This window comes from Gorilla gorilla, chromosome 18 (genome assembly GCF_029281585.2).
Source record: "Gorilla gorilla gorilla isolate KB3781 chromosome 18, NHGRI_mGorGor1-v2.1_pri, whole genome shotgun sequence".
NCBI classification, from domain to species: domain Eukaryota; kingdom Metazoa; phylum Chordata; class Mammalia; order Primates; family Hominidae; genus Gorilla; species Gorilla gorilla.
The window spans coordinates 106,194,560-106,219,916 of NC_073242.2; the positions used below are offsets into that span (position 1 = coordinate 106,194,560).

Sequence of the window (25,357 nt, forward strand, 5' to 3'; positions counted from 1 at the left end):
GGGTGGGTTATTTTCTATCAGTTAAAGGTCAATCAGTTAAAGAGCAAAGCTGAGGTTGCCCTGGAGGGTGGGGGTGGTGGAAATCACATCTGGCTGGGTGTGGTGACTCAAGCCTGGAATCCCAGCACTTTGGGAGGCTGAGGCAGCAGGATCGCTTGAGCCCAGGAGTTAAATTTCAGCCTGGGAAACACAGGAAGACCTTATCTTATTTATGTAAAAATTTAAAAAAATTCCGTAAGTGCTCAGCTGCTTCATCTGCTGTTTTAGGAGTTTCCACCTGCTTTTCTGAAGGGCCTACCCTACAGAATTTATTCCTGCCTAACCAGACCCTACGATTATAGAAGTGAGTTTTGTATTGCTATGGTCTGAATGTTTATGTAGCCTCAAAATTCATATGTCGAAATCTTCACCACCAAGGTAATGGTATTAGGAGGTGGGGCCTTTGGATACTGACTAAGTCATGAGGGTGGAGTCCTCATGAAGGGGATGAGTGTCTTTATCAAAGAGAGCAGACAGGGGGAGGGAGAGAGGGAGATCCCTGTGATCCTTCTGCCACGTGAGGTTAGAGTGAGAAAATGACTGTCTACTAGGAAGTGGGTCCTCACCAGACACCTAACCTGATTGTACTTCCCAGTCTCCAGAACTATGAGAAATACATTTCTTTTGTTGATAAGCTAGCCAGTCTATGGTATTTTGTTATAGCAGCCTGAATGGACTAAGGCATATATATGTATTTATATATATATGTACAAGTGTGTATGTGTATAGATACCTATATATTTATAATACAAACACACACAGGCATACACACATATATTATAGATAGTTCACTAGTTAATAGTTAATAGTTGACCTCGGAACACTACTGATTGTTTCTCTGATGGAACCCTGAATGATACAGATGTTGGTGTGCCCAAAATCATAATTACTGTCATGCGCATCCGTGTGAAGAGACCACCAAGCAGGCTTTGTGTGAGCAACAAGGCTGTTTATTTCACCTGGGTGCAGGTGGGCTGAGTCTGAAAAGAGAGTCAGCAAAGGGTGGTGGGATTATCATTAGTTCTTATAGGTTTTGGGATAGGCGGTGGATTAGGAGCAATGTTTTGTGGGCAGGGGGTGGATCTCACAAAGTACATTCTCAAGGGTGGGGAGAATTACAAAGAACCTTCTTAAGGATGGGGGAGATTACAAAGTACGTTGATCAGTTAGGGTGGGACAGAAACAAATCACAATGGTGGAATATCATCAGTTAAGGCTATTTTCACTTCTTTTGTGGATCTTCAGTTGCTTCTGGCCATCTGGATGTATACGTGCCAGTCACAGGAAATATGATGGCTTAGCTTGGGCTCAGAGGCCTGACATTTACTGCTTTCTTTTGCATTAAATGAATAGTTTCTAATATAGCATTATTTTTCTTTTTTTAGAGACAGGGACTCACTCTGTCACTGGAGCCTCAAACTCCTGGGCTAAAGTGATCCCCCCGCCTTGGCCTCTGAAAGTGCTGGGATTATAGGCATTAGCCACTATGTCTGGCCAACATTTTCTTTTTGTTTTCTTTTTTTTTTCGAGATGAAGTATGGCTCTGTGACTCAGGCTGGAGTGCAGTGGCTCAGTCTCTGCCCACTGCAATCTCCATCTGCCGGGTTCAAGCGACTTTCCAGCCTCAGCCTTCCGAGTGGTTGGGATTACAGACTTGTGTCACCACACCAGGCTAATTTTTGTATTTTCAGTAGAGATGGGGTTTCACCATGATAGCCAGGCTGGTCTCAAACTCTTGACCTCAGGTGATACATCTGCTTTGGCCTCCCAAAGTGTTGGGATTACAGGCGTGAGCCACCGTGCCCAGCCTGGTCAGCAATTTTATTAATGATTTTTTGCTGTATAGTTTGAGTGTTTAAAAGTGGTTTTGGACAGGCCAAGGTACAGGGATTAAAGGCCTGAGCCACTATGCCCAGCCTTTTGCAGAATTATAATAAGAATAATCTAATATGACAGACTTCAACTTGCTTAAAACCTGACGGGCTCCCCCCACCCTTTTTTTTTTCTTTTTCTAACACAGAGTTCTCATAGATAACTATGAGAACTATTTAGTTTATAATTAAACATGAGGCAAGAAAAACTGAGCCCTTCCACTCCTTGCCCCCACCAATTCGGAGGTTAAAGCAACATTCATAAGACAAGGTTAAAATTCTGGCAGGGACTTAAACTTTTCTTTTCTTTTTTTTGAGACGGAGTCTTGCTCTGTTGCCCAGGCTGGAGTGCAGTGGCGCGATCTCCGCTCACTGCAAGCTCCGCTGCCTCCTGGGTTCACGCCATTCTCCTGGCTCAGCCTCCTGAGTAGCTGGGACTACAGGTGCCCGCCACCATGCCTGGCTAATTTTTTTGTATTTTTATTAGAGACGGGGTTTCACCATGTTTGCCAGGGTGGTCTCAATCTCCTGACCTTGTGATCCGCCTGCCTTAGCCTCCCAAAGTGCTGGGATTACAGGCGTGAGCCACCACGCCTGGCCTACTTTTCTAAAAAATAGGCATAGTTAACCAATAACCTGCCATCAATCAGCTTGTTTTTCTATAAGTGTTGAGCGCTCTGGAGTCACGTAGCCAGGGGTTACAAAATTTATAACTTCCCCAGCTACCCCTATAAATAACATTGCAAATGTAAAACTCAAGGAAAGAGTGTGTGAGATATTTTTCAGATTTGGCACTTTAGCAGATCAAAAGCCCCTCCTGGTCTGTGAGACCCCCCTCCCAGAAACTAACTCGGCTGCATAAAGACAGTTTTACACACCCCTGTGATTTCCTCAATTGTTTCTCAGCACCCTGCCTGCCAAAATATCCTAAAAAAGCCCTGGCCTTGGAATTATCAGGGAGATGGGTTTGAGAAGTTTCTCCTTGTTCTCACCTGGCTGGCCCTGTGATGATTAACCTCTTTCTTTGCTGTAATACCTGTTGTTCTCAGGGCATCTGGCTTTCTGGGCAGCAGACAAGATAAACCCAACTGGTTATTACAATTTTACCTTAATTACCTCTTTGAAGGCCCTATCTCCAAACACCCTCACATTTGAAAGTACTAGGGGTTTGGGCTTCAACATATGAATCATATGAATGGGGGAATGGGCAGAATTCAGGCCATGACAGCCCTCCAAGGGTTAAATCCTGATTTTGACCCCTGAGCTTGAGTCCCTATTTCTGTCTCCTAAGGCTTTAGTGTCCACGTGACCAGGACTGGAACATGCCTTGTCGGATCTGGGACCTCAACCTTGAGGCTTCCTCTCCCTGGGTTTTTAGGCACTAGAAGTCTGAGGAGGACACAAGCGAAAGGGGCTTGTTGGGACCTCTGGGCCTTCCCGTGAGCGATTGTCTTTGTGGAGGAAACTGGGATCTTGCTGCACGCAAGCCTGTGACATGACCCGCTCTTAACTAAGTCCTTGCTTAGCCTGAGTCCCAGGGCCTCAGGAATCCTTTGTGCAGTGTCAGGGCCTCCCTGAAACGTGCAGACGCCTTTTCACAGAGGCCCTCAGTGGCTAGGGGATGTGGGCACCCGCTGGCGGGAGCTGTCACGCACATCCGTGTGAAGAGACCATGAAACAGGCTTTGTGTGAGCAACAAGGCTGTTTATTTCACCTGGGTGCAGGCAGGCTGAGTCCAAAAAGAGAGTCAGCAAAGGGTGGTGGGATTATCATTAGTTCTTATAGGTTTTGGGATAGGCAGTGGAGTTAGGAGCAATGTTTTGTGGGCAGGGGGTGGATCTCACCAAGTACATTCTCAAGGGTGGGGAGAATTACAAAGAACCTTCTTTAGGATGGGGGAGACTACAAAGAACCTTCTTAAGGGTGGGAGAGATTACAAAGTACATTGATCAGTTAGGGTGGGGCAGAAACAAATCACAAGGGTGGAATATCATCAGTTAAGGCTATTTTCACTTCTTTTGTGGATCTTCAGTTGCTCCAGGCCATCTGGATGTATACGTGCAGGTCACAGGGGATATGATGGCTTAGCTCGGGCTCAGAGGCCTGACAGGAGCTGGGACACCTGAGCCACCCGGGAGAGGCCCAGGACCCTAAACAGACAGGCCCCCTGGCCCTCAGCAGCCCCCACTGCCCCAGAAAGTCAGGCCCACAAGGAGCTTTGAGGTCACTGTGGTCTTTCCTGCAGACATTGGTTGTTTGAGAGAACAAATGTCTGGCAAACAATCAAGAACAGACATAGAAAGTCCAAATATGAAACATTACAAACAGTACGCTGCTACATATGCCCTAGGAATGAAAAAGTTAAGAGGATGTTGGAGTGATTTTATAATACATTTGAAGATTTAGATGAAATGGATATATTCTTAGAAAATTTCAACTTCCCAAAACTGATCTAAAGATAAATGATTGTCTTCTAATTGTTTAAAGTATAGAATCAGTAGTTAACAATGTTTCCATGAAAATAATGTCAGAGCCAGGCAGAGTCACTTTAAATTTCAAGCATTTAATAAAGGAATAAATGAAGCCAATATCAGTCATGAACATAGATACCAAAATCTTAAACTACTGGCACCTCTAATCTAGAAATACATAAAAAGGGTATGTCATAAGCTAGTTGGATTTTTCTAAAATCACAATGTTTTAAAATAATCACATGAACAGATTATGGAAGAAAAATAATACCATCATCACAACAGACGAAAACATTTAAAAACTTAAAAATTCAGAGAGACTTTGGATTTTTGAGGGAAGAAGCTGAGAACAATAGAAATAAAAGGGAACCCCTTAAGCCCCTATTTGGTAATACATATTTGGAGATATACCTAATGTGAAGCTTGGAGATGTGGCAATGATGTTGTTTCTACCCCAATTTAGTATTTTACTGCAGTTCTCAGCCAAATAGTTAGGAAGAAAATGAAAGTAGAAGTATTGGAAATAAATAAGAATACTTTTATTGGCAGATGGTGTGATTGTGTGCATACAAAATCCAGTGAATCCACAGATTGACTGTTTTTTTCAAATTTCTGTTGATATATGCTATGTTTTGTCAACTGAAGAATAAGGTTCATAAATATGGAAAGGAGAGCTTTGTTTTTCATAAAGGATTATAGCCTGCAGGGTGGCCGTTCTGACAGGCTGGGAAGCATAGCTCCCCAGCCAGAAACTAGGAATAGACATTTCAAGGGTCCAAAGAATAAGACAGGAATTTATGCTGAATAGGATGGCCAGATATACATATTCAATGAGCTATAGAAAAAATAATGCATATTTATGAAAAGAGAAACATAAATATATATGCAATTGAGCTTCATGCCTCTCCGTAGGACCCACGTTCAAAAAACGGCGGCATCAGCGTGATCCCAGGGTGGAGTGTTGTGCTCTTTGACATCCAAAGGTGAAGTAGAGACACAAAAACCCTCACTGGGCATTCGTCATAGACTGGCCAGAATCATTCCATGGTTGGTGGTCTCTCATCAGGAGGAAAAGCTCATCAGTTGTTATGTTGAAACTGCTAAAAGAAGGGAGAGCAGTCAAGCAGTTGACACAATGGCTGAATCTTTTGAAAGGGCTGGTTTCTGTTTAGCTCTTACAGAAGAAAGCTTAATGATGGTCAGTGAAAGAGCAGGTATTAACGAGCTGTGTCTGACTTCCCATCCTGTCATGGCCGAGAACTCAGTTTTCTAGGTTAACTCTTAGGTCCCCTTGGTTAAGACGTGGTCTGTTCGGTAGGTAGGGCCCTTAACATTTTATTTTTATTTCTCAGTTTCATAACAGAGGAGAAAAGCTATTCTTTCTTATCTTGTCCAAATTCAACTTTCAGTAATTTAAAGAATATCAACACAATATCTAACTATATTTTTAGAAATATTTTTTACTATGTGTGTATGCATATATTTATGTGTATTCAAGAATAATTAATAGCAAGCTTTACTTTGTTTCATTTTGATAATTATTGTACCATACATTAATTAGGCAACTTGCTTTAAAATTAAACATTGTGTCTCTGGTAAGGACTAGTTAATTCCAGAACCCCAGGGATGGACAGGGGCCCACTGTTCTCAAGTGGGTAATTGTGATGAGATGGTTACTAAGGGTAGACGGTAAAGACTGGTTAAGTCCGGAACCCAGGTTGATGGGAAACACCCCCTTCAGGATAATAGAAGAAAGGGGGGATGCCTTTTGTTTTCTTTTTCCTTTCTTCCTCCTCTGTTCTATCTTCCCAGATGGGTAGTTATGTCTTCATACCACAGGACATGCCCCTTGGATGCATCCCCTAAAAGTGGGAAAAGTTCAATTTCCCCAAACCTTAAACTGTTTGGCTTATAAATGAACTAGGAGAAAATTACAAAAGTCAGCCTTGGAACCCAGTGCCCCTGTGCAGGAAGTCCTCAGATTAGCCTCTTCAGTCTTTCATAACTGAGAGCAGAAGAGGAAGCACAGGGATAAGCCTGTTGGGTAGGGCAAATGGCATCCCTTCCCCTCAAATAAAAGATTAACACCCCTTTTTATTACTTAAGGGACCAATTACCATTCTCCCACTGGTCCTTGGTAATGTCTAAATACCTCACACCTCTTTGGGGCAAACATATAATCTCCAAGATCAGTGCTCACTTAATATTTACCTGTCCTCTGAATACATCTTTCTAATAGCCCTATTTCTCCCAGGAAAGCTACCTAAATCATTAACTAATAGCTTCAACCTAGACAGTCTTACCTCAGAGGTTTAGAAATATCCCACACTTATTCAGAAAAGCCCTAGCAAAAAAAATCTAACTGAGCAGTCTCTTCAGGGGGGATAACTTTTTTTTTTTTCATTCAATTGTCGCTTTATTGCAAGATGGTTGAATTACAAATTTAAACTATAACCTGGTAATCTTTAGTCAGGCAGCAAGTTTTAATAAAGGCAAACTGCTTATTCAGAAGTGATCAGGGAACAACTCAAATGCAGAGTAAGAAGGATGAGAAACATCTAACTGGCTGATATATTTCATTCTCTCACTGTATGAAATAAACTTTTCATTTTTAGGAGAGGTAAACTATAACTTCAGTAGACACCAATACAGAAATATTTTGTCACATAGACTACCTTCCATTTAGTCAGTCAACTGTTTCTAGCTGTCTCAATTGGAATAGATACACTTACATAACTGGCTGTGCTTGAGCCTTCTTTGTCAGCAGCTTTAGGTCTGTAATGCACTTGGCAATTGTCTCCTTTTCCTACTGTGCAGAGATGCTCTGCACCACATGCTTCTCCACCCAATTTATAATGTGCTCTTGTTCCTTTTGATGCATCATGTTCTGCACGGATATATGATAGTCCAGGCAATTCTTTACTTCCTTATGTACTCTATACAGTTGTTCCTGGTAAGTAAACTCTGAAGCCATAGGAATGTTTTTCCTCTGCACATCAAAAAGTAATGGCAGTACCTGCTGTGACTTCTCCAAATCAGTTGCATCCTGGATTTGTTTGATGGAAGCCTGCTTCACCTCTTCTAGTTGGACAAGTTTTTGCTCATTGAGTTTATCAGCAAATTCTGCAAGAGAGGCACCATATTTTTTAATTGCATAGACAAGTAACCCTACTATTGATATGGTAGAGAAGGTCTCTGTGGTAATCACATATATTTCTTTGGATAAAGCATACAAAATAAGTCCAATTCTGAGCACATAGGGTCCTGTTACACCAGCTTTAGGATAAAGAAACAGGAAGAATTCCTCAGGGATCAGTCCAAGATGAACTTTTCCTCCATATTCAGGAAGAGGTGGTAGAAGGGCAAGGTGTGGCTGCACTGTGTGAAAGGTCCTTGTTGCCTGCAATACCCCTGGACCTAGGAAGGCTGCATTCTTCAGAGAGAGGGCCACTGTGGTGGCAGCAAAAAGTACCACCCAGGACAGCAAGGTCAGTGAAGGTCCAGGCAGCAATGTTAGCATCACTGTGAGAGGGGAGATAACTTCTGCAGTATGCAGATAACCTCTTTATCTGCACCCCCTTCACAGGACTCCAGGGTCACTAGGGCTCATCAGGGAAAGGGAACCCAGAAGCCTGGCATGCCAGCAAAAACATAAAAATTTTTACCAGTCAGACTTCAGGCCTCTCTCTCTCTATGCAAACCAGTTGTAGGAATGGTAAAAATCACTGTATTCTCTGCCCCTCCATGAATGACTTCTGACTTCCCTTCTTGAATTTTCCTTTCTCTGAGCTACCTCTGGAGACTTTAAGTGTTTTAAAAACTCCTTACCACCTCTTTAAAAATACCTCATATACTCATGGTTAAGTCATAACCTTAGTTAAGACTTATTGGTTTCACCTGTGAGGTTACTTTTGATAATGTTCAAAGGCCAGAAATATTGTTCGTTTGGGCTGGATAAAGTAGGGTAATAAGAGATGTAAGAGCATTTTTTTTAAGAGCGCTATGGTTAAAAGTTAGCTTAATTAAAAGCAGATAGCCAAGCAGACACATATATTACAGTGTAAATGTTCATGAATATCAAGCAGAATAAGAGTTAACTGAATGGACTGAACTAATAGAAGAGTGAAGTAATCTTTTTGACTTTTTGCAAAATCTTTGTTTTTCAGAGCCAAGAAAACTTTTCTTTTGAGCTATTTACTACAGCTTTTCACAATTCAGTATACTCCTGTGAACAAAATTTGGAGCATATTTGTTTCTCTCTACCTGATTTCTCCAGAATTTGGAAACTATCTGTGAGTATTCTTAATGCGTGGCAATATAGTTATTGGCATAAGTGCAATTAGAATGTTTTCTTTTGTGACAGTACACCATGGGAGAAACTGGCTGTTTTACCAGGGCTTTGACTGGAATGGCATGCTTTCCTTTAAGGAATCAAGCTTGACTTATAGTGCCAATACAAGTCCCTTGGGGAGTCTGGCCTCATACCTTGTCTACACAGTCCCTGTATGGGGACCTAACCTGTGGTGAGTAAAGAATGTCACTGTCTAACAGGCCCAGGTGCCCCAAGTTTTCTAGAGACCTCAGAGGAGAGAAATCTACCCTCCTCATAGGTATTTGAGGGTACAAACCCATGGCTGTGCTTGGCTTTTAAAATGTCTTATCTGAGATTTCTTATGGAACGGAGTTCCATCAAAGCCAATTTTAAAAGCCTATGTAAAAATAATTATCCTTGCTGCACTTTATGCAAACAATCAGGCCAAATATAATAAGACTAAAGTTTATTTTGCAAACAAATCATTCCTATCCTGATTTTAATAAAAAGGAGGATTGTAAAGAGAAAACCTATGTTTCACAATTTATGGTACACCTACTATTACATTCTAACGTCATTAGTTGTTTTTAAGTTTTTGTCCGCATTTTAGCCTAACCCTGATTATTTCTGTGAACCAACCAGTGATCTCTCACTGCAGCTCAGAAGAAACAAAGGAGATGGGTTATTTAGAAATCTGGACCAATATTTGAGTTCTGGGCACACTGAAATAAGTTGGCAGCCCAAGTCTTATCAGGCATGACCATGGCCACCAGTTACCTGGGTGTGTTGGCAGCCTCAATTTTTTGGAGCTGTCCTCATTCCCTTATTTTACTTTGGTCCATGTCTTCTAAATCTAGTAACACAATTTGTCTCCTGTTGCCTTCAGGCCATCAAGCTTCAGATCAGTGTGGGATACTGTCCTCTCAATATTCAAGAGGCACCCCTCTACATGGGACCCCTAGACTGCCCATCAGTGGGACAGGAAGGCAAACTCCTGCCCCTGTCTCCCTTAGACCTTGCTAGATACCACTTTCACCAACCCACAGAGTCACCCTGCTGCCCTGACAGCTAGCAAGAGGCCAAGACCTGCAGAACCACCACAGCCCCTTTGTCAGTGGGAAGCAGTTACAGAAGACTGACCTTTGTCTAATTTCCTTCAAAGATCTGAGGTCTTGGGCTCTTGAGGGGGAAAATTTTACAGGTAGTTAGACAGGCATGAGCCAGGCAGGAGAGGGCTCTCCCCCACCCCCTAGGAAAGTCAGGTGATGGTTCAGCAAGTATCACATTGCCTCTGTAAAGGTGATAAACTGGCTGCCAGGGCCAGGGAGAGGCCATTTTCTGATGGTCCATACCTGTTACACTAAAGTGTTAATTGAATGCAGATGCCAGGGAGGAGCAACTTCCAGGGCATGTGCATCAAGAGACAAAACAGTGGAATATGTCCTGGGGACACTCCACCAGAAAGGGGAAGAAAAACCTCAGATTGGTACATATACAACTTCCTAAACACACTTTGTGTGCTTATTTTTCAAGCAGAAGGAAGGCACTGCACATGTGGACAGACTGCCGTAAGAGAAGAATCATGGAAAAGGGGTCAGCCTATAAAGTCCTAAGATCAAGGTTAAAGACCACACTTGACCTTCATGTCCCAACTTAGGTTTCTTCCAAACTTACTTTCCTTTCTGTCCTGTTCTAAAGCCCTTTTAAATAAATATCCACTCCTGCTCTGGAAAAAAGAATGAAACATTGTGCCTCATAAATCTCACATGTATCTGTAGATCTAGTTCATTCTTATTAACTGTGCTAGCTTATTACTTTATACTTTATTTTGATTCTTCATCAGTCAACTTGATATACTGTGTTTCTATAGCTGTATATTCTTTGGAACACTTGGAAGAATTTCTATGTAGGACACATCTAATAGAGAATTGGTGGGAAATTTCAGCTTTTAAAGCAAGTTACCTAATTAATATTACAATATATGCTTTATTTGACAAAACTCTGGAACCTTTGAGAAATAATTCTACATGTCAAAGCTCAAAACTATTAAAAAGACCTAGAGGTTCAAAGACACTTGATCTTTTCTAAAAAAAAAAAAATCAGGTCAGCACCTGGCATTCAGAGACTCACCTGGGTATTTCAGATGTTTGTTGGCCTTGGCGTCACATCCCTAGATGACTTGGTCACAACACTCTGGATTCCTGGGCAGCAGCTGTCAGCTAAGAGGGCTGGTGGGGGCTGCTTCAGCACAGCATCTTCCTGAGGATTTTCAGGGTCCTCTTGCATGGTTTTTTTTTCTTCCTTTTTCTACAGACAAGATCTTGCCATGGTACCCAGGCTGGTCTTGAATCCCTGGGCTCAGAGAGATCTTCCTGCCCTGGCTTCCCGAAGTGCTAAGATTACAGGTGTGAGCCATTGTGCCTGGCTTTATGTACTGTGTCTTTAAATGTCTTTCAATTAAAAGCTCCTGCCTTTATACTGGGCTGCCTTTGAGATGTACAAAGGCCAGGCTGATGTTGCTGCAGCACCCTTCACAGGCAAAGCTTCTTCGGTGGGGCTGGCTGCTGAGGAGATACAGCTGGGTCCTGGTAGGCCATGCTTCATAACCTGCAGATACTGCTCTGGTCCATGGAGGAGACAGTTTTGCAAGAGTAGCCTTTAGAAACCCCCATCCAATTGTCACTGCCGTGGGGCTTTGTGGTTACTCTGTTCTTGTTGGCTATATTGCCTCTCAGGGGAACAATGCCTGAAGGGCTGGGCAAGAGCCTCCTTCTTCTGAAGGCAAAATGTCATTAGACTTTGCATGATGTGATTTGAGCAGTGCTCCTGCAATCTTTGTGCTTGTTGGTTTTTCAGTCCATATTCTATGGAGTCAGTCTTTTCAAGGCCACCGTAAACTATATGGTCAGGAGCTCAGGAGCTGTAACACATGTGGACACTGCTTCTGTATGAGAAGGGACCAAGAGCTCATGGAGCCTTCCTGTAGACAGTCTTATTTTTCTTCTTCTTTTTAATTTTTCATAGACAGGGTCTTACTCTGTCACCCAGGCTGGAGTGTAGTGGAATGATCACGGCTCACTGCAGCCTCCACCTCTGAGGTTCAAGTGATCCTTTCACTTCAGCCTCTGAAGTAGCTGGGACCATAGGCACAAGCCACTATGCCTGGCTAAATTTTTTTTTTTTTTTCTGTAGAGATGGGATCTTCCAATATTGCCCTGGCTGGTCTCAAACTGCTGGGCTCAAGTGATCCTCCCACCTCAGCCTCCTGAGTAGCTGGGACCACAGGAGCACACCATCATGCTCAGCTAATTTTTTAAAAAAGTTTTTTTATAGAGACAGGGACTCACCATGTTGCCCAGGCTTTTCTTGAACTCCTGGGCTCAAACAATGTCACCTGGCTTTTCTTTTCTTTCTTTCTTTCTTTTCTTAATGTGAAGGCTTCTGGTAAGGGCTCTGCCTTGTGCTACTGTGTGGGTGACTGTGGGCCTGACCTGAGACTGTGTTTCTCTGACACTTAGCACTACTTTGCAGAGCTGCATCCTTGGTTCCCTGCTGCAGACCCTTGTCCACTCCTCAACTTAAAGTTGCTGCATTTGGGTCCTGGGTTGCTCTGAAGCCCTTTCCTGCATATCTTGCCCCAGAGGCAGCAGGGGTGAGTCGGCAGCTATTTGGAGAGACATGTGCTGCAGTTGAGAGCACAACGGCTTTCCATTATTCTGAGGCAGTTGACTCTGCAGCTGTGACTGAGCCGAGGACCACTGCTTCCCTAGATCCCAAGGACCCGAGTCCACTGGGAGATGTTCCTGCAACATCATCCCCTCTAAGTAATTCTGAGGCTGTTGGTGCTGCTGCAGGTGATACTGCCAATCATTCTGCTGCTGTTCTCGCAGCAGTGAGAGACAGAATGAGCAAAGACAATGGTCTTTCTTCACCCCATATGCACCTTGAGTGTAATCCAAAAGGAAGGGACTTGCATGCTGGCTTTCCCTGGTTTCAGTCCTTTCTCCATGAAAATACGGCACAGAAGATGGGGGAGGATGAAGGCATTCTGCAGAGTTGTAGCTGAGAAAATGATAGGCAGTAGAATGCCCACTTCCAGAATGCCCACTTCCTGTGTCACCTCCATACCCCATAGCATAGCCTGGATGCTTTTCAGTGCCTGTGACCAGATAGGAGTTCTGGTAGGCCGCCTGTTGACTGGGAATCCCTTGTTTCTCCAGATAGGAGCACTGGGAACCCACCTGTTGACTGGGAATCCCTGGTTTCTCCAGATAAGAGCACTGGGGGCCCACCTGTTGACTGCGAGTCTCTTGGTTCTCCAAAGAGAAGCAATTGTAGCCCATCTCTTGACTGGGAATCCACTGTTTCTCCAGATGGGAGCAACCAGCTCTTCTCATCAGAGCCCTCTGGGCACCAGAGAGGCTCTGCTTGGTGGCATAGTTGTGAGCTGCAGCCTGGGTCTCCTGGCAGCTTAAAAATGAATGGGCTTGGACTGGAAAATCATGCTTTTTCTGAAGAACAAATATTCTGCGTCTTTCTGCAGGTGGAAGTCTGGCTCTTTTATTCTGGAACCAATTCTAGAGAGAAAAGATAATACTGTTTTATCGACTCTACTTATCTGAATATATTCTTATATGCATTCCTTAATGTAGGAGGATTTTTCTAGTTAAGCCTCTTCCAAGCAGAGTCCCTGACTTGCCCGCTGACATTAAAGCATATAAATAATAAAGGCAATCTGTCCTAGAGGTACATGTGATAACACAGGTCATGCATTGCGCATTTCTAGAACCATAACCTCCTTCACTGGAGACAGTGACGCCATGGTTTACATGTGAACCTTGGCTTCCCAGAATCTCTCCCCAACCTGTTTGTGACCCATTTGCAATGTTCTCCTGCTTGTTCACTAAGAGACCCACTCTGCGCTACAGAAGAGGCTCCCAGCTGTCCTACCTAGTCATGCATTGTTCACACAACCCTGCTACTTTACTCATACTCTCCTGCCAAGGAGAATTAGTGGTGTATTTTCTGACATACACATTTCTGTTCCTTTTCTTCACTTTTTTTTTTGGACAGAGCTTTGCTCTTGTTGCCCTGGCTGGAGTGCAATGGTGGGATCTCAGCTCACTGCAACCTCCGCCTCCTGGATTCAAGTGATTCTCCTACCTCAGCCTCCCGAGTAGCTAGAATTACAGGCACACCACCATGCTCGGCTAATTTTTTTTGTATTTTTAGTAGAGACAGGGTTTCGCTATGTTGGCCAGGCTGGTCTCGAACTCCTGACCTCAGGTGATCTGCCCGCCTCAGCCTCCCAAAGTGCTGGGATTACAGGCATGAGCCACCACATCTGGCCCACATTTCTGTTTCTTATATGTACATAATTCTTACATGCATTGGTTCACGGGTTACAACTAAAGAGTGCAATTGTTTGAATAACTTCTTGACCATCTATTTGTTGTATGACTCTCTGAGGGGAAAAAAAACATTTTTCCTCTGCTCTCACACCACAACAATCAACAGAGAAAGGCTTGTGTGAGCAAATGTGTTTTTCCACACACCAGGCAAACAGTCAGTTCTGCAGTGCACACCAGGTGGGTGTCCTTCAATTCAATGCTGACACTATGTACCTGGAAATACTGTCAGATCCCACAGCTCGCGGGCTCAGTCCTGCAAGACTGCCCCTCCTTCAGATGCCAGTTGCAAGTCTGGGATTCTGAAACTTTTGGCTGACTGGCTTCAGGTCAGGGCTCCTGTTGACCTCCTCTCTGGGTTTGATTAACTTGCCAGAGTGGCTCACAGAACTAAGTGAAACACTTAGGTTTACCAGTTGATTAGAAAGGATATTACAAAGGATACAGATGAAGAGATGCATAGGGTGAGATATGGGGGAAGGGATGCAGAGCTTTCCTGCCCTCCCTGGATAAGCCACCTCCAGGAACTTCCAGACATTCAAGTATCTGGACCCTCTTCAAACTCAGTGTCTTTGTTTTTTTCTGGAGGCTTTATTGTATGGTCATGATTGATTAAGCCATTGGCTATTGGTGATCAACTTAACCTTCAGCTCCACCTCCTCTCCAGAAGTTGGAGGGTGGGGCTGAAAGTCTCAATCCTGCCTGGATCTTTCCAGCTTTCATCCTGAAGCTACCAGGGGCTACCCACCCATCAGTCAGTTCATTAGTAGACAACTCTCAGATTTATATCTTAGCTAAGTGCTCTCCCAACCCTTCAGAACTGCATATTCAACTGTTCACTTAGTGTTTCCACTTGGATGTTTATCTGACATATGAAACTTCATGTGTCCAAAATGTAAACTGATTTCTCTGACACACCTGTCCCTCCCTAGGTCCCCTCCTTAGTAAAAGGCAACTTTCATCTTCCATAGACTTAAGTCAAACATCCAAGTAACCTTTGAGTCCACCTTACCTTTCACAGCATAACCCACACATAGTAAACTTTGTCAGCTCCATCTCAAACATCTACAGTCTCATTAGTCCCATCCACCTGCACAGCTAGCAAGCTGGCCCAAACCACCGTCACCACCACTAACTACAGCAGCATCAACTCATCCACTGCTTCCAAATTTGCCTCACTGCAGTCTAGTTTTTACAATACATACCCACTGTATTTTCACAAGTACATAATACTATTTTCTTCTGCGATGAAATGCTATATACTGCTTAATTCTTTACATTTTTCATACTGTTATGTGCAAGTGTACAATTTTCTCTCAAACTGGTTATGGATACCAATGTTTGAGGATGTCTCAGGCCCTCATATATATAAAACGGTGTAGTATTTGCATATATACTATGCACTTTCTCTCATATGCTTTAAACCATCTCTAGATGACTTACAATACCTGATACCTAATATAACACAAATGCTACATAAATATTTCTTATTCTGTATTGTTTTAACATTTGTATCATTTTAAAATTTTTGTATTGTTATTTGCTCCCCACCCCCACCCCCGCAACCTCCCCTCACTTTTTTCTTGAAACAGGGTCTCATTCTGTCACACAGGCTGGAATGCAGTGGTATGATCAGGGCTGGAAGCATGAGCCACAGCACCCATCCTATTTTCATTTTTTAACTTTCCAAATATTTTTCATTTGTGGTTAGTTAAATCTGTGCATGTGGACCCAGTGGATATGGAGGATTAACTGTATATACATATGTATTTTGATTGCGCTTTCCCATTTCTTTGAATTCTGTACCTTCCTATCCAATCCCCTACATTCTACCTCCATCTGTACTTATTGCCCTTTAATTTTATATGGAACAGCTGGATGTGGTGACTCACGCTTGTAACCCCAGGACTTTGGGATGCTGGGGCGGGTGGATCTCTTGACCCCAGGAGTTCAAGACCAGCCTGGGCAACATGGCGAGACACCATTTTTTACAAAACATACAAAGCCTGGCGGGGTGGTGTGTGCCTGTAGTCCCAGCTACTCAGGGGACTGAGGTGGGGGAATCACCTGAGCCTGGAAAGTGGAGGCTGCAGTGAGCCGTGATCATGCCACTGTGAATCTGCCTGTGTGATAGGAGTGAGACCTTGTTTAAAAAAAAAAAATCTAGGAAATATACATATGAGGTCTTGAACTTACATCTATCACATTTACCGGACAATCAAATTTGATGGCCAGTGTTTTCCTAGTTGTGTAATCAGGATAACAGTTCTCTCCAAATATTTCCTTAAGTTCCTGCAATAATTCTTCAGAAAATTTATGTCGGTGTTTTGTTTTTCTTTTATTCTTTGTTTGTCTTTCTTCATTATGATGATCCTCTTCAGCTGGGAAACCTGACAAAAGAATAAGTAGCAAGAAGAGCATTAGAGAATATTGGTAATAACCAGACCAAAGAAGAGCTCCCAACAGTGTTAGCACCAGAGATTCCCTCCCCTTCCCAAGATGAAATCCAGGTGTGACCTCATAGCTACTCACAATAATAAAATTACAAATGAAAGCAGGAATTGGCTAACTCTAGGCCTATGGGCCAGATCCACCCAGTTGCCTGTTTTTGTAAATAGAGTTTTATCAAAACACCATCACATTCATTCACTTATGCATTGCCTATGGCTGTTTTCAAGCCACAACAGCAGGCTTAGTAGTTGAGGCTTCAATGTGTCTAGGGTCCACACAGCCTAACATATTTACTATCTGGATTTGAGAATTTATATTTAAAATTAGAAGTAATTGCAGAAGAATATTTTATTATTTCATCACTGTAAGGTACAACAGGAAAAACTGATCTATACTGATTGGAAGGCAGGACATGGGCTACTGAGGGAACGGAATCGGAGCCTGAAAGGGAGCGAACAGAGGCCTCTGGGTGCCACTAAGTTCTCTTTATCTGAGTGCTGAGTTCCATGAGTGTAGTTGATTTGTGAACATTCGTTAAATTAAACATGTATAAATATTTGCTATTTTTGGCATGCATGCTATATTTCAATTAAATCTTTCTTTTGAGCCAAGATGGCCAAATAGGAACAGCTACAGTCTACAGCTCCCAGCGTGAGCAACACAGAAGACAGGTGATTTCTCCATTTCCAACTGAGGTACTGGGTTCATCTCACTGGGGAGTGTTGGAAAGTGGGTACGAGACAGTGGGTACAGTGCACCGAGTGTGAGCTGAAGCAGGGCGAGGCATCGCCTCACTCGGGAAGTGCAAGGGGTCAGGGAATTCCCTTTCCTAGTGAAAGAAAGGGGTGACAGATGGCACCAGGAAAATCGGGTCACTCCCACCCTAATACTGCGCTTTTCCAACGGTCTTAGCAAACGGCACACCAGGAGATTATATGCCGCGCCTGGCTCAGAGGGTCCTAGGCCCATGGAGCCTCGCTCACTGCTAGCACAGCAGTGTGAGATCAAACTGCAAGGCAGCAGTGAGCCTGGGGGAGGGGCGCCTGCCATTACCCAGGCTCGCTTAGGTAAAAAAAAGCTGCCAGGAAGCTCAAACTGGGTGGAGCCCACCGCAGCTCAAGGAGGCCTGCCTACCTCTCTAGACTCCACCTCTGGGGGCAGGGAACAGCCAAATAAAAGGCAGCAGAAACCTCTGCAGACTTAAATGTCCCTGTCTGACAGCTTTGAAGAGAGTAGCAGTTCTCCCAGCACGCAGCTGGAGATCTGAGAATGGACAGACTGCCTCCTCAAGTGGGTCCCTGAACCCTGAGTAGCCTAACTGGGAGACACCCCCCAGTAGGGGCAGACTGACACCTCACACGGCTGGGTACTCCTCCGAGACAAAACTTCCAGAGGAATGATTAGGCAGCAACATTTGCTGCTCACCAATATCTGCTGTTCTGCAGCCTCTGCTGCTGATACCCAGGCAAACAGGGTCTGGAGTGGACTTCCGGCAAACTCCAACAGACATATAGCTGAGGGTCCTGACTGTTAGAAGGAAAACTAACAAACAGAAAGGACATCCACACCAAAACCCCATCTGTACATTACCATCATCAAAGACCAAAGGTAGACAAAACCACAAAGATGGGGAAAAAACAGAACAGAAAAACTGGAAACTCTAAAAATCAGAGCACCTCTCCTCCTCCAAAGGAACGCAGCTCCTCACCAGCAATTGAACAAAGCTGGATGGAGAATGACTTTGACGAGTTGAGAGAAGAAGGCTTCAGACAATCAAACTACTCCGAGCTAAAGGAGGAAGTTTGAACCCATGGAAAAGAAGTTAAAAACCTTGAAAAAAAATTAGATGAATGGCTAAGTAGAATAACCAAAGCAGGGAAGTCCTTAAAGGACCTGATGGAGCTGAAAACCACGGCACGAGAACTACATGACGAATGCACAATCCTCAGTAGCCAATTTGATCAACTGGAAGGAAGGGCATCAGTGATGGAAGATCAAATGAATGAAATGAAGCGAGAAGAGAAGTTTAGAGAAAAAAGAATAAAAAGAAACGAACAAAGCCTCCAAGAAATATGGGACTATGTGAAAAGACCAAATCTACGTCTGGTTGGTGTACCTGAAAGTCACAGGGAGAATGGAACCAAGTTGGAAAACACTCTGCAGGATATTATCCAGGAGAACTTCCCCAATCTAGCAAGGCAGGCCAACATTCACATTCAGGAAATACAGAGAATGTCACAAAGATACTCCTCAAGAAGAGCAACTCCAAGACACAAAATTGTCAGATTGACCAAAGTTGAAATGAAGGAAAAAATGTGAAGGGCAGCCAGAGAGAAAGGTCGGGTTGCCCACAAAGGGAAGCCCATCAGACTAACAGCGGATCTCTCAGCAGAAACTCTACAAGCCAGAAGAGGGTGGGGGCCAATATTCAATATTCTTAAAGAAAAGAATTTTCAACCCAGAATTTCATATCCAGCCAAACCAAGCTTCATAAGTGAAGGAGAAATAAAATCCTTTACAGACAAGCAAATGCTGAGAGATTTTGTCACCACCAGGCCTGCCCTAAAAGAGCTCCTGAAGGAAGCACTTAACATGGAAAGGAACTGGTACCAGCCACTGCAAAAATATGCTCAATTGTTAAGACCATCGAGGCTAGAAGAAACTGCATCAACTAATGAGCAAAATAACCAGCTAACATCATAATGACAGGATCAAATTCACACATAACAATATTAACCTTAAATGTAAATGGGCTAAATGCTCCAATTAAAAGACACACACTGGCAAATTGGATAAAGAGTCAAGACCCATCAGTGTGCTGTATTCAGGAAACACATCTCACGTGCAGAGACACACATAGGCTCAAAATAAAGGGATGGAGGAAGATCTACCAAGCAAATGGAAAACAAAAAAAGGCAGGGGTTGCAATCCTAGTCTCTGATAAAACAGACTTTAAACCAACAAAGATCAAAAGAGACAAAGAAGGCCATTACATAATGGTAAAGGGATCAATTCAACAAGAAGAGCTAACTATCCTAAATATATATTCACCCAATACAGGAGCACCCGGATTCATAAAGCAAGTACTTAGTGACCTACAAAGAGACTTAGACTACCACGCAATAATAATGGGGGACTTTAACATCCCACTGTCAACATTAGACAGATCAGTGAGACATAAAGTTAACAAGGATATCCAGGAATTGAACTCAGCTCTGCACCAAGTGGACCTAATAGACATCTACAGAACTCTCCACTCCAAATCAACAGAATATACATTCTTCTCAGCACCACAGCACATGTATTCCAAAATTGACCACATTAGCTGGAAGTAAAGCACTCCTCAGCAAATGTAAAAGAACAGAAATTATAACAAACTGTCTCTCAGACCACAGTGCAATCAAACTAGAACTCAGGATTAAGAAACTCACTCAAAACTGCTCAATTACATGGAGACTGAACAACCTGCTCCTGAATGACTACTGGGTACAAAACGAAATGAAGGCAGAAACAAAGACGTTCTTTGAAACCAATGAGAACAAAGACCCAACATACCAGAATCTCTGGGACACATTCAAAGCAGTGTGTAGAGGGAAATTTATAGCACTAAATGCCCACAAGAGAAAGCAGGAAAGATCTAAAATTGACACCCTAACATCACAATGAAAAGAACTAGAGAAGCAAGAGCAAACACATTCAAAAGCTAGCAGAAGGCAAGAAATAACTAAGATCAGAGCATAACTGAAGGAAATAGAGACACAAAAAAACCTTCAAAAAAATCAATGAATCCAGGAGCTGGTTTTTTGAAAAGATCAACAAAATTGATAGACTGCTAGCAAGACTAATAAAGAAGAAAAGAGAGAAGAATCAAACAGATGCAATATAAAGTGATAAAGGGGATATCATCACTGATCCCACAGAAATACAAACTACCATCAGAGAATACTATAAACACCTCTATGCAAGTAAACTAGAAAATCTAGAACAAATGGATAAATTCCTGGACACATACACCCTCCCAAGACTAAACCCAGAAGAAGTTGAATCTCTGAATAGACCAATAACAGGCTCTGAAATTGAGGCAATAATTAATAGCTTACCAACCAAAAAAACTCCAGGACCAGATGGATTCCAGCCGAATTCTACCAGAGGTGCAAGGAAGAGCTGGTAACATTCCTTCTGAAACTATTCCAATCAATAGAAAAAGAGGGAATCCTCCCTAACTCATTTTATGAGGCCAGCATCATCGTGATACCAAAGCCTGGCAGAGACACAACAAAAAGAGAATTTTAGACCAATATCACTGATGAACATTGATTCAAAAATCCTCAATGAAATACTAGCAAACTGAATCCAGCAGCACATCAAAAAGCTTATCCACCATGATCAAGTGGGCTTCATCCCTGGGATGCAAGGCTGGTTCAACATACGAAAATCAATAAACGTAATCCAGCATATACACAGAACCAATGGCAAAAACCACATGATTATCTCAATAGATGCAGAAAAGGCCTCTGACAAAATTCAACAGTCCTTCTTGCTAAAAACTCTCAATAAATTAGGTATTGATGGGACGTATCTCAAAATAATAAGAGCTATTTATGACAAACCCACAGCGAATATCATACTGAATGGGCAAAAACTGGAAGCATTCCCTTTGAAAACTGGCACAAGACAGGGATGCCCTCTCTCACCACTCCTATTCAATGTAGTGTTGGAAGTTCTGGCCAGGACAATCAGGCAGGAGAAAGAAATAAAGGGTATTCAATTAGGAAAAGAGGAAGTCAAATTGTCCCTTTTTGCAGATGACATGATTGTATATCTAGAAAACCCCATCGTCTCAGCCCAAAATCTCCTTAAGCTGATAAGCAACTTCAGCAAAGTCTCAGGATACAAAATCAATGTACGAAAATCACAAGCATTCTTATACACCAATAACAGACAAACAGAGAGCCAAATCATGAGTGAACTCCAATTTGCAGTTGATTCAAAGAGAATAAAATACCTAGGAATCCAACTTACAAGGGATGTGAAGGACCTCTTCAAGGAGAACTACAAACCACTGCTCAATGAAATAAAAGAGGATACACACAAATGGAAGAACATTCCATGCTCATGGGTAGGAAGAATCAATATCATAAAAATGGGCATACTGCCCAAGGTAATTTATAGATTCAATGCCATCCCCATCAAGCTACCAATGACTTTCTTCACAGAATTGGAAAAAACTACCTTAAAGTTCATATGGAACCAAAAAAGAGCCCACATTGCCAAGTCAATCCTAAGCCAAAAGAACAAAGCTGGAGGCATCATGCTACCTGACTTCAAACTATACTACAAGGTTACAGTAACCAAAACAGCATGGTACTGGTACCAAAACAGCATGGTACTGGTACCAAAACAGAGGTATAGACCAATGCAACAGAACAGAGCCCTCAGAAATAATGCCACATATCTACAACCATCTGATCTTTGACAAACTTGACACAAACAAGAAATGGGGAAAGGATTCCCTATTTAATAAATGGTGCTGGGAAAGCTGGCTAGCCATGTGTAGAAAGCTGAAACTGGATCCCTTCCTTACACTTTATACAAAAATTAATTCAAGATGGATTAAATACTTAAATGTTAGACCTAAAACCATAAAAACCCTACAAGAAAACCTAGGCAATACCATTCAGGACATAGGCATGGGCAAGGACTTCATGTCTAAAATACCAAAAGCAATGGCAACAAAAGCCAAAATTGACAAATGGGATCTAATTAAACTAAAGACCTTCTGCACAGCAAAAGAAACTACCATCAGAGTGAACAGGCAACCTACAGAATGGGAGAAAATTTTTGCAACCTACTCATCTGACAAAGGGCTAATATCCAGAATCTACAATGAACTCAAACAAATTTACAAGAAAAAAACAAACAACCCCACCAACAAGTGGGTGAAGGATATGAACAGACACTTCTCAAAAGAAGACATTTATGCAGCCAAAAGACACATGACAAAATGCTCATCATCACTGGCCATCAGAGAAATGCAAATCAAAACCACAATGAGATACCATCTCACACCAGTTAGAATGGTGATCATTAAAAAGTCAGGAAACAACAGGTGCTGGAGAGGATGTGGAGAAATAGGAACACTTTTACACTGTTGGTGGGACTGTAAACTAGTTCAACCATTGTGGAAGTCAGTGTGGTGATTCCTCAGGGATCTAGAACCAGCAATACCATTTGACCCAGCCATCCCATTACTGGGTATATACCCAAAGGATTATAAATCATGCTGCTATAAAGACACACGCACACATACGTTTATTGTGGCCCTATTCACAATAGCAAAGACTTCAAACCAAGCCAGATGTCCAACAATGATAGACTGGATTAAGAAAATGTGGCACATATACACCATGGAATACTGTGCAGCCATAAAAAATGATGAGTTCATGTCCTTTGTAGGGACATGGATGAAGCTGGAAACCATCATTCTCAGCAAACTATCACAAGGACAAAAGACCAAACACCGCATGTTCTCACTCGTAGGTGGAAATTGAACAATGAGAACACATGGACACAGGAAGGGGAACATCACACACTGGGGCCTGTTGTGGGGTGGGGGGAGGGGGGAGGGATAGCATTAGGAGATATGCCTAATGTTAAATGACGAGTTAATGGGTGCAGCACACCAACTTGGCACATGTATACATATGTAACTAACCTGCACATTGTGCACATGTACCCTAAAGCTTAAAGTATAATAATTAAAAAAAATCTTTCTTTTTTTCTTTATTTTTGAGACAGTCTCCCTCTGTCGCCTAGGCTGGAATGCAGTGGCATGGTCTCAGCTCACTGCAATCTCCGCCTACTGGGTTCAAGCTATTCTTGCACCTCAACCTTTGGAGTAGCGGGGACTACACATAGGCACCACTGTGCCTTCCTTTTTTTTTTTTTTTTTTTTTTTTTGAGACGGCCTCTCGCTCTGTCTCCCAGGCTGGAGTGCAGTGGCACCATCTTGGCTCACTGCAAGCTCCGCCTCCCGGGTTTACGCCATTCTCCTGCCTCAGCCTCCCAAGTAGCTGGGACTACAGGCACCTGCCACCACGCCCTGCTAATTTTTTGTATTTTTAGTAGAGACCGGGTTTCACCGTGTTAGCCAGGATGGTCTCAATATCCTGACCTCGTGATCCACCCGCCTCGGCCTCACAAAGTGCTGGGATTACAGGAGTGAGCCACCGTGCCCGGCGTCTTTTTTTTTTTGTAGAGATAATACCTTGCTATGTTGCCTAGGCTGGTTTCAAACTCCTGGGTTCAATTGATCCCCCTGCTTTGGCCTCCTTGTTTTGTTATTACTCTGTATTTTTACTTTAGGCATACAGCCAGTCATACTAAATTGGATAAACACTTAAATGTACATATTAAAAAATTATAATCAATGACCTAAGTTTCCAAAGAAAGAATTTACTGAAAATGTACACAATTACCAAAAGAGGAAGCAGTAGGGAGGAGGAAAATTAATGGAAATTAATGAAAGAGGTAAAACTTATGGAACAATTGAGAAGGTTAAGAAAGATACACAAGAACTGGTACTTTGTAATGGAAAGTAATACATCTTAATAAAATTCTATAGGATGCATTAGGTAGTTCATACATTCTTTTCTCCACTTAAAGTGTTGACTTTAGGTAGATGACCCTTGTATGGGACTCACGGCTGCCATTTTACATTTGAAATTCAAGAGTCCAACTTCAAAGTACCCATGAATGCCCTAACACAATTTACCGGTGAAAAACAGCTGCTGCTCCAACAATCTGTACCTCTGTGTTTGTGCTTTAAACTTTGACACACTCTTGAGAAAAAGCAAGGGAAGTAGCATTATAAGAGAAAAAGCTGACGGGAACTTACCACCTGAAGTGCCGTCCAAATTCATCTTGGGGCAGAAGACCTGGACTTCACCGAGATCAGCACGCAACTGAGACCAGCACGCAACTGAGACCAGCACGCAACTGAAACCAGCAAGCAACTGAGCAGCTCGCGAAGACACAGGCTTTATATAGGGTCAAGATGACCCACCCCTTTCTTAAATAGCTTTCAATTTAATCCCCTCATTAAATATTTAACACCTGCAGAAAGAAACTTGAAGTAATTAGATTAAGTGGAAGTACAGATCGTACTAGGTGATTTTGTCTCTTTAATAATACTTTTTCAAATATGACTCTTGTTTAATTATTTTGATTTGGCTACATTAGTTTCTACATTATAAGAATGTCCTTACCTTACTTTGTATTTTTTGTTTTCCTCGGCTCTTCTGAAACCCACGTCTTTTTGTCATTGCGATGGTGCTATCTATGTGTCAACTTGGCTGCTTTACACTCCCTATTTTTTCAATAGAACATGAATCTAGGCTGTTTTATTCATGTTGCTGTGAAGGTATTTTGTAGATGTGATTAGGTTATATAATCAGTTGACTTTCAGTAAATGAGAATATTTTGGATAAACTGAGTGGGTTCAATTCAATCAGTGAAAGGGCTTAAGAGCAAAGCTGAGGTTTTTCTGGAGGGAAGTGGGAAAGCACATCTGGATGGGCGTGGTGTCTCGTGCCTGTAATCCCCGCACTTTGGGAGGCTGAGGCAGGAGAATCACTTCAGCCTTGGAGTTCAAGACCAGCCTGGGCAACACAGGGAGACCCTATCTTATTTATATGAAAATTAAAAAATTTCCCACCCATGCTCAGCTGCTGCCTCAAGCGTTTCTGACTGGTTTTCCAAAGGGCTTGCCCTACAGACTTTATTCTTGCCTATCCAGCCCCTATA

General features: G+C 42.6%; 1 protein-coding gene, 1 long non-coding RNA gene and 1 pseudogene across 2 annotated transcripts; 1 reads left to right on the forward strand and 2 right to left on the reverse strand.

Annotated features, from left to right (window-relative positions):
• Window positions 1–6,843: 6,843 nt before the first annotated feature.
• On the reverse strand, window positions 6,844–7,901 carry LOC129527742 (ATP synthase F(0) complex subunit B1, mitochondrial-like; annotated as a pseudogene).
• A 644-nt stretch (window positions 7,902–8,545) lies between these two features.
• LOC129527743 (uncharacterized) lies at window positions 8,546–10,437 on the forward strand. Its single transcript, XR_008672808.2, has 2 exons — window positions 8,546–8,673; window positions 10,227–10,437. It is a non-coding gene; the product is annotated as an uncharacterized lncRNA (long non-coding RNA).
• A 1,699-nt stretch (window positions 10,438–12,136) lies between these two features.
• Window positions 12,137–24,474, reverse strand: CPHXL (cytoplasmic polyadenylated homeobox like). Its single transcript, XM_031003163.3, is given in 4 exon segments — window positions 12,137–12,303; window positions 12,305–13,270; window positions 16,298–16,491; window positions 24,450–24,474. Coding segments are annotated over 4 exon segments (1,275 nt in total). The 3' UTR covers window positions 12,137–12,213.
• Between the last annotated feature and the right edge of the window lie 883 nt (window positions 24,475–25,357).